The 16,955-nt window shown below is 38.9% G+C and overlaps 1 protein-coding gene across 2 annotated transcripts in view; it reads left to right on the top strand.

The window, feature by feature from the left end:
• The first annotated feature begins 2,438 nt into the window (after positions 1–2,438).
• Positions 2,439–16,955, top strand: part of CD96 (CD96 molecule) — a 166,181-nt gene continuing 151,664 nt past the window's right edge. For both annotated transcript variants that reach the window (XM_006864191.1, XM_006864190.1), the window contains exons 1-2: positions 2,439–2,499; positions 4,970–5,326. In XM_006864191.1, the coding sequence (XP_006864253.1) occupies positions 2,439–2,499; positions 4,970–5,326 (418 nt within the window). The remainder of the gene's footprint in view (positions 2,500–4,969; positions 5,327–16,955) is intronic.

The following is a 16,955-nucleotide window of genomic DNA, read 5'->3' as shown; positions in this document are numbered from 1 at the left end:
GCCAAAAGAACCAATAGATCTTTTGCAGCCAGAGTGCTCCTTAGAGGCCAAGATGGCTAAACTTCATCTCTCATACTTTGGACATATTGTCAGGAGGGAACAGTCGCTGGAGAAGGATGTCATGCTGGGTAAGATGGAGGGTCAGAGAAAGACCCCCAATGAGATGTATTGTCGAAATGGATCAGCCAGGTGGCATCATTGATGGTGTCAAGTGTGGCAGCAGAAGTGAGGTTGGCCCAGGACCAGACATTGTTTCGTTCTGCTGTGCATGGGGTCGCTATGAGTCGGTTCCGACTTGATGGCACCTGACAACAACAACAACTACTTCAATATGACCTCTTGTTGACAAGTTACATCTGCCAATACCTTATTTCCAAATAAGGTCACATTTGCAAGTAACAAAGATACAATATATATTTTGGAGAACACAAATCAATCCATAAAAGCAATTGTGAAATATGCATAAGGCTGGGTGGTAAGTAAGACAGTAGTCTTTGTTCCATCATATGTAAATCTCAATTTTTTCCTACCTAAACTCTAATTTTCTGATGACAGTGGCTACACTGTATTATTATTATTATTATTATTATTATTATTTGCTTTGTAAAGTGGAAGCAGTGACAGTGGCTATGCTTTGTATTGTTTTTTGCTCAGTAAAATGGAAGGATGGAGAAAAAGAGGAAGCCCTCATTGAGATGGATTGGCACAGTGGCAGCATCAATGGGCTCAAGCGTGGCAATGATTATGAGGTTGCTGCAGGAATGGGCAGTGTTTTGTTCCGTTGTGCGTAAGGTCACTATGAGTCAGTTCCAAATCGATAACACCCAACAAAAACAACAAAATTTGTTATATTTTAGGATCATTCATCTGCTGTCCCCCGCCCCCACAAGTCATTGTACAGGAGATGTTAAAATATAATATTGGCAAACAGGCCAAAAGTATCTCCACTTGACCTCAAAATTACTACCCCAGGTACAAAATTAAGCCTTCTCATTTTGCTCCAGTTTGCTGGGTGGTGACTATGTTGTAGTAGTGAGATTGATGTCATAGAATATCTCACTAATCATTCCTGTGGTTGTATGTAAATACAAATATTAATTCATTTTTATTCTTTGTTCAGTCCTGGTGTGGTGCTGTTGGTTAATGTGCTGGACTGCAAGGTTGATTTGAATCACAAGTTCAGCGGATCAAGCTCACCAGCGGCTCCTCAGAAACCCTATACAGGGTCTCTGTGAGTCAGAACTGACTTGACAATACTTAACAATAGACCCTAGCCTAATGATCGTCTTCTTTAGTTTAAGAGAATGGGGTGGGAGAATCATCTATTTTCTCTGAAGCTGGAAAACCAGTGTACACTTGGTATCTAGCAAGAAATTGCCATCATATTCTTTCCCACAATTAACAAGGTGTTTTCACCTTGGAGCTACCTCCCTGCAGCCAATTCCAGTCCTCTGTAAATGGATGATGGGTGGGACAGCTGCTAAAGCTTAATATGTCTGTCTTTTAAATCTGATTGCTGCCTTGTTCAACATGGCTTTTGGCTGAGACATAGAGAAGCTTTTCTGCAGTCCACAAAAGGCTTCCAGTCATCTTGGGAGTCTTCCCAATCTGACCTGCAGCCTGTCCCAGACAAAGGGAAGAAAGAGAGTCCTCACTTCCCCACTCCCAGGAAATGTGAGTGAGTTCCCCTGTAAAGCCTCTTGCTGTAGAGTTGAATCTGACTCATGGTGACCCCCATGTATCAGAGGATTTTCAAGTCTATGATCTATCAGAAGCAGATAGCCAGGGCTTTCTTTCATGGTGCCTCTGGATAGGTTAAAGTCAAGTATTTAATCATTTGCACCACCCAGAGGCTCCTTCCCCAGAGGAAAAGAGAAATTAAAATTCAGTTTGATCACTAGTACTACTCTCAGTTACTGTTCAGATTTGATTAAAATTAAATGTATTAATTCTTTGCTTTTACACCTTGGAGCAATTCTGGACATAAAACATTTTTTAAAAAATTGAACAGAAAAACCATTATGAAAGGCACCAAGCTTGCACTTGTTAAATGATTTTGTGCTCTTGAAAAGAAATGTATAAAAAGAACAAGTACCAACTGCTATGCATGATTTCCTTGGTTTGGATTTCAGAAGCAGCTTGACTGACACAAAGATTCCCAACGGGTGAATCTTTGAGTACTAAAAAGTTTTCTACAGAAGGTAAGACAAGATTTCAGAGAGCATATTGTTCTGGTAGGTTATACTTAACTCTGAACCACATTACTTTCCTGCCTACGTTTCATTTCCTGGAGTCTTGCCAAGCAATAAACACCTAGGCGTGTGGTAGATTTGGGGTTTTATTAGCACGAATCAGGTTGCTGGTGTTTGCTTTGTTAAAAGCATCAGTTGATTTCTGTGATCATTATGGAAATGCTGGTGTGAGGCCTTCAGGAGACTATGGAGAAAACATGGACATCCTATGCTGTCTATTCCATCATCCAGATATTTTTTGTCATGGGTAAGACTTCTAGTTGTCCTTTCTTGTTGGATCGGAACTTTAGGGTCAAGTGGGGCCTCTGTTCATTTAAAATGCCTCCTGGCTGCTGCGGAAATTGATCACTAAAGAGCAGATAGTTACTTTCGGTTACAGATTTAAGTGGCAGCTAACAGAGAGATGTTAGAGACTAGAAATGATTACTAACAAACACTAAAAACAAGAAGGGAATGGGTAGTTTGGGCCACTGTTCTGAGGCATTTTCACCCATTTTCTTCCTATGAGGATCTCTGGAGAAACTGGGAAATTGCACTTCTTGGAAATGAAATGCTCTCCAAATGGTAATCAGAACTACTCCAGAATACTAAAAAAAATCACAAAGCCTTTGCTGCTCACAGATTCTTGCTCAACTGTTTTCTCTCAAGTTGTGTTTTTCTTCTTTTTTGATATAACAAGCATTTCTCTTCAAAATACTGAGATCTTTGGGAGTTGAGCATATGTTGAATTTTAATGAGGTATATGTAGTTATGGACCTGAGAGACCAAGTGGATCCTTATGTCAGTGGAAATGAGCATCTGAAGGGCCTATTTAAAAATAGAAGGGAGAAGCTTAATTTTGCATTCCGTAGCATGTGCACATTATAGTGAGCTGGGGTATCTTTCAAATTAACTATGCTTTTCAGATGTAACAAAAAGATGTTTAAGGAGAATATCTAAATCAAAGGAGACTTTGGAATACAATCTGTAGATAGGATCAAAAGCTTATTATCAGGCAAAAGATAGCTCACAGGGAGCTATATTACTAACTTCTTCCTACCCAAACTTTGGCATCCATAAAAGCGCAATAATTCCCATTTATCGAGTACTTTTGAGAGCCTTGTTTCTTCTCAGTAGCTTGTCACCTTTTCATCTTTTCCCTTTGTGAGTTTCAGTGACACTTGTCACAATAATATATCGTGGCTGTAACATGTACTCCATCTTAATTCTAAAATTGAGACCTATATTATGGAAGGCATGTCAAAGCCTCAATGTTTAAGATAATTTAAGTGTTCACTTCTGTTTGTCCAGAGAGCTGATAAGAGAGAATTTGCTTTTGTGTATAGGTTTTTGGAGCATTGCTTATAATGCCCTAACAGTTTATCATTTGAGAACTCTTACCCTCAGGAGACCTAACTCAAAGGAGATAGAGGCCCTTTTAATCTTTACATACTGAATGTCAAATTTCTTTCTCTAATTCAACCAAATTGAATTTGGGTGGCAAGTTGGAGTTTATAGAAAAAATGCAGACTCTATGCAAATGCATTCATGTTCATCTATTAGAGGTGCAACTTTGAGTAAATCATTTAATCTCTGTTACTTTGCTGGTAAATAGGATTAACAACATCATCTTTATGGTGTGTGAAGAGAATTAAATGGAATAATCTATGAGGCGACATAAAAATGTTTGTGGAAAAATTTCATTATCTTTTAATTCCATTTTTCAACAATTTTTTCGAAGCTCCTTTGTGTGTAAAAGACTTTTGTAAGCACATATAAGAAACCGCTGTACACTCATTAGTTATTTTTGGAATTTCAGAAAGCACCAGTGTGTGTTGTTTATAGCTGATTATTTATAACCCAAATAAAAGCTAATTATATTAAACAAAGAATGTTGTTCTTAGCTGCCATTTGTATTTGTTCCCGACTCATGGTTAGACCATGTACAACAGAGCCAAATGCTGTCCTGTCCTGTGCCATCTCCAAAACAGTGTGGATAAGGCCATTGTGATCCAAAGGGTCTTCATTGGTTGATGTTGGGAAGTAAATTGCCAGGACTTTCTTCTTAGTCTTTTAGTATGGACGCTCCATTGAAACCTCTTCAGCATCACTGTAACATGCAAGCTTCCACTAACAAATAGGCATTGGCTGCACAGGAGGTCCATTGGCTGAGGTCTCCTGCATGGAAAGCAAGAATTCTACCACTGAGCAACTATTGCCTCATCCCCAAACATAGGAGTATTGCTGTTGTTAAGTGCCAATAAGTTGGTTCTGACTCATAGCGACCCTGTTTAGAGCTTCCAAGGAGTAGCTGGTGAGTTTGAACTGCTGACCTTGGTTCAAACCAATCTTGTGGTCCAGTGCTATATCCCACAGTGCCACACCAGGACTCTAAATATAGGAAGAGTAGTCAGAATAAGTTTGCTGATGAGTTTCAATTTTTAATAGGCTTAATTTATTCAGACATGGTCAGTGACCTCAATTACATTTTGGATAGATCAATAGACAAAAAGACTCTCAGATGTCTAAATACTTCTAGTTTCCCTAAGCAAATGCCTCCTCATTTGTATTGAGTCTCGTGCTTCTCTCTGTGTATCATGCGTAAGCTCGCTTCTACTACAAAGGTAGCCAGGGAGAAACCGCCTCAGTTATATCCTCATTAAAGTGATCAAGGTGGTTAATTAAGAGTCACTCTATGGTAATCATGCAAATTGATGACTGAGGACTTTCTTTTTCAGGAGTGTGGGAAGAAAGAACTAACGTAGGAGAAGACATTTATGTCCTTCCTGGCTCTGATGTCAACCTAACCTGCCAAACACAAAAAAAAGCCTTTGTGATACAGATGCAGTGGTCCAAGGTCACCAATAAGGTGAACCTGATTGCCCTTTATCACCCTCAACACGGATTCTACTGTGGCAGTAAGAAGCCCTGCGACACACTGGTGGCATTCAGAGAAACACCTGACAATGTGTTAAAATGGACTTTGCACTTAAGGAATGTGTCTTCCTCGCTCAGCGGAAAGTATGAGTGCAGCTTTACTCTGTATCCAGAGGGCACTTGGATTAAAATCTACAACCTTCTCATTCAGAAACATGGTAAGCATAACTGCTAGATGGAAGGAAACACCTGTATTCATTAAGCTTTCACTCATTCATAAATATGTTTATGTTAACATGTGCTAAGCACTATATTATGCAAAGGTTGAGCAGAACCTCTATTAGGGGAGAGAGAACTTAGTCAAATAATTTCACACATAAAGGTAAAATTGCAACATTGATAAGTGCTCATAGTGATAACCACATACAGTACAACACAATTGTTGTTAAGTACCATTGAATCGGTTCCTACTCATAGCGGCACTGGATAGAGTATCCAAGGACCCACTGGTGGGTTTGAACTGTTGACCTTGTGGTTCACAGTCCAGTGTTGAGCTTACAGCACCACACCAGGAGTCCTGTAACACAATAGAGGCTTGGAAAATTGTTCCCATGGATGTTATACTTTGGCTGGAGTGTGAGGAGTAAGTAGATTTTAATGTGATTTATAAAGGTATGAGTGTTCCCAAGAGAAGAAGCAGCATGTGTGAAGGGCTCTTTAGTATTTCAAGAAATGGGGAAATTCCAGCGGGACTACACTGAGAGACTAAGAGATGTGGTTGCAGATGTAAAGGTCAGTTCATGCTGGATCTTACCAGCCATATCCAAAGCTATGATTTTTACCCTAAGAACCATGGGATGACATGGAAGTATCTACAGCAGAAGGATGTCTTAACATTGATAGTATGATTGTGTTCATGTTGTAAGAAGATCATGCTGGGCCACAGTTTGAGAATACAGTGAAGGTTTATAAGAAGAGAAATGCGAAGACAAGTAAGGAGACAAATAACTGACTTTATACTTTGAATATAAAATAGATTGAATGTAGAAAGAGGACAGCAAGTGTGGAGGTGAGTGAAGTAGAAGATAACATCTGTGATTGGTCTGCACACCCAGATGGTGGTACTATTCACTAAGATGGAAGGCAAAATAAAGGGACCAGGTTTATGAGGGTAGTTATGTATGTGGCTTTGGATATATTGAATGAAGGACAGATAAAGAAGGAAAGAAGACTTTTTGGACATGCAGCTTTTATACCATATATGCTTCCGAAACCTGCATTTAGAAGCAGAAATGCTAGCTTTGAAGTCTAGTTCCTTTCTAATCATGTCATTTGTCACACACACTTTCTGAGAGATCATCTGGAAAATGGTGATAATAATGCCTACTCTAATTATTTGGTCCTAAGGTAAATTATTTCCATTTTTACTAATAAAAAAAATGAAAATAAAAGCCAACAAATGGAAAACGCACTAGAAATGGAGTATTATTAACTCAGGGGGAAAGTTGTATGATATAATGTAGGGGGAAAAAATTAACCCATGAAGGCCATGCCAAAGGAGGCAGGAAGCTTACCAGAACAAGCAACAGGTATGGATTTATTTGAAGTTCTGGTGTGGCACTACTGTAGGATAAACCAGTGGACCACAAGGTCTACTTGAACCACAAGGTCTGCAGTTCAAGTTCACCAATCACTCCTTGGAAACCCTATGCAGGGTCAGTATGAGTTGGTGCCAGCTTGACGGCACTTAACAACAACATCATCTGTGGTTTATCTTGTACCTGTCCTGCATGCCTGAATCCCCTCCACCAATAATATTGCTATTTGTATTGCTACATGTATGAGGGGACTACAAAAAATTCTTGGAAAAATTCCGTTATTTTTTCATTCAATTTTTCCACAAACTTTTTGAAGACCCCCTCATACTTGAGGTTAGTTTGGGGCAGGGTTGTTGATGTTTTTAAGTGTCATCTGGTTGATTTTTATGCAGAGTGACCCTATATAGGGCTTTCATGAGCAGCTGGGGGTTTGAACTACTGACCTTAGGGATAGCAGTTACGTGCTTATGCTATGGCCCCACACTAGGACTCCATGGGGGTAAAATGGGGTAGGGAAAAAGTGAAGACTCCCAACAAGATGAATTGGATCAGTAGGAGTAGCAATGGGCTCAAAGGCAGCAACAATTGTTAGGTTGGCACAGGACCGGGCAGTGTTTCCTTCTGTTGTGCATAGGGCAGATGTGAGTCAGTACCTACTCGATGGCACCTAACAACAATAAATTTTCAAAAGTAGATCACCAAGCCAACTAACTGGCAGAGATCCCTATTAGTTACCATTCCAAAGAGAGGGGACCCAATGAAATGCAGAAATCATCGGACAATATCATTAACATTGTATACAAATAAAATTTTGCTAAAGATAATTTAAAAATGGCTGCAAATGTATAGAGACAGAGAACTTCCAGAAGTTCAAGCCAGATTCAGAGGAGGAGATGGCTTTTATATGGATGTTGTTTATTGTGTGCCATCGAGTTGGTTCTGACTCAGCCAAGCTGCATAGGGTAACTGAGGCTATGAATGTGTAGGGGAAGAGAAACCCTAATCTTTCTCATGCAGAGCAGCTGTTCGATTCGAATTTCTGACATTGTAATTAGGAGCCCAACTCATAACCACTGTGCTGCCAGAGCTCTTTGAGGTGCCTATGGGTGGACTTAAATGTCAACCTTTTAGTTAGCAATGTGTGCATTAACCATTTGCACCACCCAGGAACTTAGGACTTTTATTTTAATGATTAAATGATGATTAGCATAGTTTCTGCCAAAAGGATAAGAGTTTGGTAAATGTGAGCTTGCACTAAGAGCAGTAATAATAATAATAATAATGAATTAAATCTATTTCCCAGTTCTTATTTTAAATGAACTCTATGCACACCCTTTTTATATTGGCTTCACTGAGAACTCATCAGGATAATTTGCTATCTGCACTACCACAAATACCCATTGACTTTGGATTTAGAACATAGATTTTGTACCGTCTGTTAAAATGGATAAACTATATTTTTGTGTGTCTGAGGACCTAATATTTATTACATTGAGCATTGGCCATGGGTTGATGTTGTTGGGGTTGTGGTTAGAGTCGGCTCCAATTAATAGTAACCCTATGCACAGTGGAACAAAACCCTACCTGGTTCTGTGCCATCCTCACAATTGTTGTTGAGCCCATTGCTACTGCCACTGTGTCAATCCACCTCATTGGGGGTCTTCCTATTTTTTGCTGACCCTTCACTTTACCAAGCATGAAGTTTTTCTCCAGGGACTCATCCTTCCTAATAACATGTTTGAAGTATGAGTGAGGCAGTCTCATCATTCTGGCAACAGGGGAACATTCTGGCTGTACTTCTTCCAACACAGATTTGTTAGTTCTTTCAGCAGTCCATGATACTTTGTTTTTTTCTCCAACACCATAACTCACAGGCATCAGTTCTTCTTCTGTCTTCTTTTTTCATTGTCCAACTGTTACAGCATATGAAGCTAGTAAAAACACCCTGGATTTAGTCATGTGTACCTTAGTGCTCTACTCCCGTAAAGATTTACACCCTCGGAAACCCTGTACAGGGTCGCTATGGGTCGGACCCGACTCGATGGCACTTAACAACAACAACAACAACAACTTTAGTGCTCTAACGAATATCTTAGCTCTTAACACTTTAAAGAGGTCTTGTGCTGCAGATTTACCTAATGCAATAAGTCCTTTGATTTCTTGATTACTGCTTCCATGAGTTTTGATTGTGGATTCAAACAAAATGAAGTCTTTGACAACTTCAATCTTTTCTCCATTTATCATGATGCTATTTATTGGTTCAATTGTGAGGAATTTTGGTGGGGTTTTTTACATAGAAGTACAATCCCTACTGAAGACTGTGGTCTTTGATCCTCATCATTAAGTATTTTAAGTCCTCTTTGCTTCTAGCAAGCAAGGTTATGTCATCTGCATAACGCAGGTTGTCAATGAGTCTTCCACAAATCCTGATTCTTATTCAATCCTATGAACAATCTTATTCATAGAATCCAGCTTCTCAGATTACTTATTTGGCATACAGATTAAATAAGTAATATGAAAGAATGCCACCCTAGTGAACACCTTTCCTGATTCTAAACCATCCTGCAATCCCTTATTCTGTTCTGACAACTGCCACTTGGTATATGAGCATGTTCCTCATGAGCACAATTAAGTGTTCTGGAATAACCATTCTTCACAATGTTATCCATAGCATGTTATGATATACACAGTTGAAATCCTTTGCATAGTCAATAAGGCACAAGTAACCCTCTTTCTGGTAGTCTCTGCATTCAGCAAAGAGCCATTTGATATTAGTAATGATATCCCTCATTCCATCTCCTCTTCTGAATCCAACTTGAATTTCTGGTAGCTCCCTATCAAGGTACTGTTACAACAGCTTTTGAATTACCTTCAGCAAAATTTTTCTTGCATGAGCTATTAGTAATATTGATCAATGATTTCCACATTCCAGATGGTCACCTCTCTTTGGAATGGGCACAAATATGGATGTCTTCAAATCAGTTGACCAGTTAGTTATCTTTCAAATTTCTTGGCATACATGAATGAGTGTCTCTAATACTACATCAGTTTATTGAAATATTTCAGTTTGTCAATTCCCAGAGCCTCGTTATTCATCAAAGCCTTAAGTGCAGCTTGGACTTCCTTCTTCAGTATCATCTGTTATTGATCATATGCTACCTCATGAAATACTTGAACACTTTTCATGAGGTAGCATATGATCAAATTAACAAAACATTTCTCTTTGGTACAGTGACTGTACATAACTTCCATCTTCTTTTGATGCTTTCTGCATGCTTCAATATTTTGCCCATAGAATCTTTCAGTATTGTAAGTTGAGGCTTGAATTTTTTTTTCAGTTCTTTCAGCTGGAAAAATGCTGAACATGATCTTACCTTTTGGTTTCCTAACTTCAGGTCTTTCCATATTTCATTATAATATTTAGTCTTCTGAAGCTGCGCTGTGAAATTTTCTGTTCAGCTTTTTTCTTCATCATTTGTTCCATTCGCTTTAGCTTCCTTATGCTCCAGAGCAAGTTTCAGAGTCTCTTTTGACATCCATTTTGGTCTTTTCTCTCTTTCCTGTCTTCTTAATGACCTTTCACTTTTCTTCCAGTATTATGTTCTGGATGTCATCCCACAATTCTTCTTGTCTTTGTCATTAATGTCCAGTGTATCAAATCTGTTCGGGAGATGGCCTCTAAATTCAGTTGGGATGTGTTCAAGGTCATATTTTGGCTTTCATGGACTTGTTTTAATTTTCTTCAGCTGCAGCCTGAATTTGAATATGGGCAATATATGGTCTGTTACACAATCAACCTAGGGTCTTGTTTTCTCTAATGATACTGACCTTTTCCACCATATTTTCCCACAGATGTAGTCTATTTAATTACTGTGTATTCTATCTGGTGAAGTCCAAATTTATAGTCGCCTTGTATGTTGTTTTTTTTTTTTAAATGTATTTGCAATGAATAAGTCATTGGTCTTTCAAAATTCTATCATGTGATCTACAGCATTTCTATCACCAAGACCATATTTTCAAATGACTGCTCCCTTCTATTTGTCTCCAACCTTTGCATTCCAATCACCAGTAATTATCAACACATCTTGATTTCAAGTTTGATCAATTTCAGATGGAAGAAGTTGATAGGATTCTTCAATTTCATCATCATTGACTTTTAGTTGTTGGTGCATAAAAATGTGAATAACAGTATTATTAACTGATCTTTGTTGTAGGTGTATGGCTATTATCCTATCACAGACAGCATTGCACTTCCAGATAGATCTTGAAATGCTCTTTTTGACAACGGATGCAATGCCATTCCTCTTGAATTTGTCATTCCCAATGTAGTAAAATGTATGTTTGTCAGATTAAAAATAGCTAATACCAGTCCATTTTAGGACACTGTTGTTGTTGTGAAGTGCTGTAGAGTTGGTTCCGATTCATAGTGACTCTGTATAGGGTTACTGAGGAGCAGCTGGTGAATTTGAACTGCTGACCTTAAGGTTCAAACCAACCTTGCTGTCCAGTGCTTATTCTAAAGCACCACATACCGATCTCTCTGAGTTCCATTTCATTTTTGACAACTTCCAGTTTTCCTGAATTCATACTCCATACATTACATATTTTAATGATAAATGGATCTTTGCAATGGTTTCTTCTCATTTAGAGTTGTGCCCCCATCAGCAAATGAAGGTCCCAAAAGCTTTTATTTCATTCATGTCATGATGGGTAACTGTACTTTGAGGAATCAGCTTTTCCCCAGTTGTATTTTGTGTCTTCCAGCATGTGGTGCTCATCTTCCTGCACTGTCTGACAATGTTGTGTTGCTATTCATAAGGTCTTCAGCAGTTAAACACTCAGAAGTCGTCTGCCTCTCCTTATTCCTGATCTGGCTTGGTCTGAAAGCTCAGCTGAAACCTGTCTATCCTGAGTGACTTACTCGTATTTAAAACACCAGTGGCATAGTTTTCAGCATCACAGCAACCCGCAAGCAACCACAGTATGACAAACTGACATTTGATGAGTTGATGTACCCTATAGAAATTAGAATATATGATGGATTAAAATGAAGCTAGCAATGGAGAAGAGGTACTATGTTATTCAAAGAGGAGAGTACCCTTGCTTGTAAGGAAAAGTGCATCTCTTAAAATAAATGCCAATCCAAATGGGCTAATCTTGCGGCTTTTACCAACTGCAAATTTCAAAAGTGGCAGAAGCAATGATAACTGCATCCTTTGTGGCTGGTAAGTTCTCAGTCTTCTAATTCTAACTTTGCTGCTGGTCAGCTGGAGCTGATAAAATGCAATGGCTTCAGCCTTGTAAAAGTGGTTCTGGTCTTGTGAATTTGGATACAATGGAAGCAAAATAGAAAAGAACAAAACAGAAGGAGAAAAAAACCCCTTGCCTTAAAAGTGACCAAAAAAGTAAGTCTGGTTGGAGGCAAAAGAGTACACACTTAAGTAGAAGTGGCAGTTACCTCCTGAGATCCCTATCAAATCCCCAACTAATGGCACATCTTTTTCCCTTTTCGTTTTCTCATCTTCTCTTGCTTTTTCTCCTTTCACTTGAACAATTTCCCTTTAATAGCTTTGTGCTGTCTTGAAGTTTGCAAACTAATCAGGTAAGCAAAGCACACATGAAGTGCAAACACTTGTGAAGTATGTAAGCAAATGCAAACTGAAGTGGTGTATAAGAATCTAAATATGAAAATGCCCAGCCATCAGAAGCAGTTGGCCTAATCATCTCTTTGTGTTTACTTTCGGTTTTCATCTGAATCATTCTTGTCCCTATCTGCTCTCAAAACAACGTTTCTAAATCTTGTCCCTCTGCTCTTGTTAGGCCCCCTAGTGGCCTAATCAAGTAGGAGACCCCAAAAAGATCATCAGGACTCGAGTTCGATGCAAAAGCAAGAGGTTTATTTGCCAACGCGCTGGGGTCCACCTTCACTCACACAAGCAGGAGACGAAGGCGACCCCGACTCACTATACACACAAGTTTTTATAAGGTTTCAGGGGGCATAATTGCACAGTGCCATAGATACAGTTTTTGATTGGTTGACATTTGGCAAAGTATGAGATGTTACAGTTTAATTGGTCATGGCATGAAGCAACCTTTTAAATCTATAAGCATATGGGTTTTGGCAATTTCAAGTGTTTAGTGTTTAGGATATTCTCATTCGTCTGGGTCAGTCTGACCATTATGAGTTTCTCAAGGATTATTTTAATATTGAGGGCTAACTGATTGACCTTGTCTCTGGAGGGAACTAAAAACTGAGGCCTTCTATCAAAAATGCTTCTTGAAGCCTGACTAAAGTTTGGTCAAGTAGCTAGGCAAAATCAGTTAGGGCCTTACACTCTCAGAAAGTATAGTTGAGAAGAAATTCTGTTCTGTTTGTAAAATATTTAGTCCCTGTGCATTTCTTAGCATCCTAAGGCTGTGGATGAGGGTGAAAAATATGATAAACAGTTTTTCATTTGCTTCTTTTTCATTTTCACTTGGAAAGGTTTACCCTAGGTTAGGAGCTTTTGAATTATTCCAAAACACAGTACTCTGAGCTGAGCCTGAGATTATTATTGTAATCTAAATTTTTGTAATTTGAACATTACTGGTTCTCATCATGCTCTTGAAGTTAATAACATTAGTTATAACAGTACAACATGATGTTTAATTTCCCAGTTGTCATTGAGTTGATTTCAATCCATGTTGATTCCATGTGCTAAAAAATAGAACTGTACACCACAGGATTTTCATAAATGTAATCACTTTGTGTGTCACTATATGATAAGCACTCAACTTTAAAGTTAGTTTAAACCACAAGGTTTGTAGTACAAACTCACCAGCCACTCCTTGGAAATCCTATACAGAATTTGCTATGAGTTGGAACCATCTCAACAGCCCCAACACTTAACAAATCTTTATGGAGATAGACTTATAGGCGCTTCTTCTAAAAAAAAAACAAAACATCCAGGTAAGTTGGAAAAGCCACACACTTAACCATTTATGCCACCCAGGAACTCCCTACCAAAAACCGAAGGGAGCTGTTAATGTTGTTGGAAGTAATAGTAGTAGTGGGAGGAGGAAGAGAAATGGTAGTAGAATTAACAGTAGTAACCCTATGGAGGTGTCTGCTGTTGTTGTTAAAGTGCCATTGAGTCGGTTCCAACACATAGTCCCCCTGCATAGAGTTTCTGAGGCTTTAAATCTTAACAGGAGCCAAAAGCCTCATCATTCTCCCTCAGAGTGGCTGGTGAGCTTGAACTGCAGACCTTGTGATTCACAGTCTAGTGTTTATCATATGGAGCCACCATGCTCCCACATAGGGGCAAGGTTTGGTCTATAAATCTGAATACTGATTTCCTGGAATTCTTGCATTGTTTTCTCTATTCAACAATTATTTGTGTGTGTGCTTGCAGTGTTAGGTATCAATTTGAAAATGACCCTGCCCTCATGAATCATGAAGTCCAGTTGAATGGAGTAGACATTAACCAAATGAGGAAATAACCAAATGTCATACTGCAGCAAAATCAGTGAGGAAGTAGATAACGTGATAACGCTCTGACAGTATATTGTAGGATGATCAGCTAAGGCTCCCTGGGGAAGTGATGTTTCAATAGGAGTGAGCCAGGTAAAAGTGGGGGATGCAGAACATAACTATTTAGGGAAATGGTATCAATTATAGATAACTTTTGAGTCCTAGTGTGGTGCTGTAGGATAACCACAATGTTGATTTGAACCACAAGGTTGAGCAGTTCATACGCACCAGCAATTCAAAGCTCATAGGAAACCCTATACAGCATCACTATGAGTCAGAACCAACTCAACAGCACTTAACAACAACAGCAATAGATGATTTGAAAGGTTTTATTGCTGGCAAAGAGCCTTGGTGGCACAGTGGTTAAGTGGCCGGCTCCAAATTGAAAGATTGGCTGATTGAACTCTTTAGCTGCTTTATGGGAGACAGATGTGGCAATCTGTTTCTGTAAAGGTTGTAGCCTTTGGAACCCTGTAGTGCAATTGTACTCTGTCCCAAAGAATCACTGTGAGTCAGCCTCTACACAAACACATACAACAACATAGCTGAAGTGGAGCAATTGTTGTTGTTGTAAAGTAATATCCAGTCAGTTCCTTCTTATAGTAACCCTGTGTAGGGTTTTCCAAGTAGCAGCTGGTGGGTTTGAACTGCCGGTCTTGCAGTTAACAGTCCAATGCTTATCATACAGTGCCACATTAGGATTCCAATTGAGGAAGAGACAACTGAAGGTGAGACTGGATAGACTGATTAGTCAAGCCTGTGTACAGCATGATATGTTGTTGTTGTTAAGCATCAAGTCAGTTCCAACTCATAGTGACCCTGCATAGGGTTTCCAAGGAACGGCTGGTGAGTTTGAACTGTCAACCTTGTAGTTCAAACCAATCTTAAGGTTGATTACTTGTAAGTTTTGTATTTATTCTCAGCTGTGGAAACTGATTGAAAGATGGTTGTGGCTGAAATGTAGAGAATTAGAGAGAATAATGTATATCAGTTAAAAAAAAAAGGGGGGGTGGTGGAAACTTAGATGAGAAATGCTGGTAACTTTTTCAGTGGCAATGAAGTAGATGGAGAGCAATGTTGAGATTGGAAACATAATTAAGAGATTCACTCTACAGAACTTGGTGGGGAATTGCCTATGTGCAATGAAGAATAAAAATCAGTGTCAGGGATGATGCTTTGTTTTCTACTTGTGGAACAGGAAAATGAGGAACTAGTCACTGTGTTAGGGAAGACTGTAAAATGGTCAGGCTGTGTAGGGATTATTTTAAATTTGATTTAGTATGGGCAAAGTTTGGGGTGAAATAGAGACATACAAGTGATGGTACCCAAACAGATGAGTGCATTATTCCTGATATAAGTGAGGGGTTTAAACTAAAGATACAAATAATTAAGTCATTGAGTATGCATGCTAATTGAAGTTCCAGAAATGAAAGAAATCATAAAAGGAGAGAAAATTGAATAAGAAATATGGAGTGGGGTATCCACAGAGTCATGGTGCTTGTGAAGTAAGATGAGTCTTCACGGAGTTAAAAATAAATTAAAGTTTTAATAAAACACTCAGGAGAGTTGGGTCACAGAAACCTAGGAGCATATTGCACAAAAGTTGTTGATAGTTCTTACCCATAGTGACCCTGCATAGGGTTTCCAAGGAGCAGCTGGTGAGCTTGAACCACCGACTTTGCAGTTCAAACAACTTTCCAGTCTGGCATATTAACCCACAGTGCCACACACAAAATCTGATGTTTCTGAAAGAAAAAATTATTATTTGATTGTATTTGTTGATGTTAATAGGTTGTAAGAGAATTAGAAACTCAAAAATGAAATGGAATGCATTTCCTAGGCATTAGTGATCTGAAATGGACTGGTATTGGCCATTTTGAATATGAAAAGTTCATGGTTTGTAATCCCCATGCTCCACCACTCATCTGTCAGTTTGTCGTACTGTGGTGGCTTGTGAGTTGCTGGGATTCTGAAAGCTATGCCACCGGTATTTTAAATACCAGCAAGGTTACCCATGGTGGACAAGTTTCAGATGAGCTTCCAGATCAAGACAGACTAAGAAGAAAGAGTGACAAACTACTGCCGAATATTTAGTCACTGAAAACCTTATGAATGGCAGAGAAACACCGTCAGATATAGTGCCAGAAAATGAGTGCCTCAGGTTGGATGGCACTCAAAATGAGACTGGGGAAGAGCTGCCTCCTCAAAGTAAAGTTGACCATGATGTCAAGAATGGAGTAAAGCCTATGAGAGAAAAAGCCCACGGGACCTTCATTTGCTGATGGAGCAAACAAAAAATGAAGAGAAACAACTACAAACATCCACTGAAAATCGGAGCATGGAATGTACGAAGTATGAATCTGGAAAAATTGGAAGTTGTCAAAAATGAAATGGAATGCATAAAAATTGATATTTTAGGCATAAGTGAGCTGAATTGGACTGTTATTGGCCATTTTGAATCTGTCAACCACATGGTTTACTATGCCAAGAATGACAAATTGAAGAGGAATGGTGTTGCATTCATTGTCAAAAACAACATATCCAGACCAGTTATGAGGTACAACACTATCTGTGATAGGATAATATTCATGCACTTACAGGGAAGCCAAGTTAATACCACTATTATTCAAATTTAGGCACTAACCACTAAAGCCAGGGAGGATAAAATAGAAGAATTCTACCAACTTCTTCAATCTGAAATTGATCAAACATGCAATCAGGATGTATTGATCATTA

This window comes from Chrysochloris asiatica, unplaced genomic scaffold (genome assembly GCF_000296735.1).
Source record: "Chrysochloris asiatica unplaced genomic scaffold, ChrAsi1.0 scaffold00061, whole genome shotgun sequence".
Lineage (NCBI taxonomy): Eukaryota > Metazoa > Chordata > Mammalia > Afrosoricida > Chrysochloridae > Chrysochloris > Chrysochloris asiatica.
This window is presented reverse-complemented; position numbering and strand designations above follow the sequence as displayed.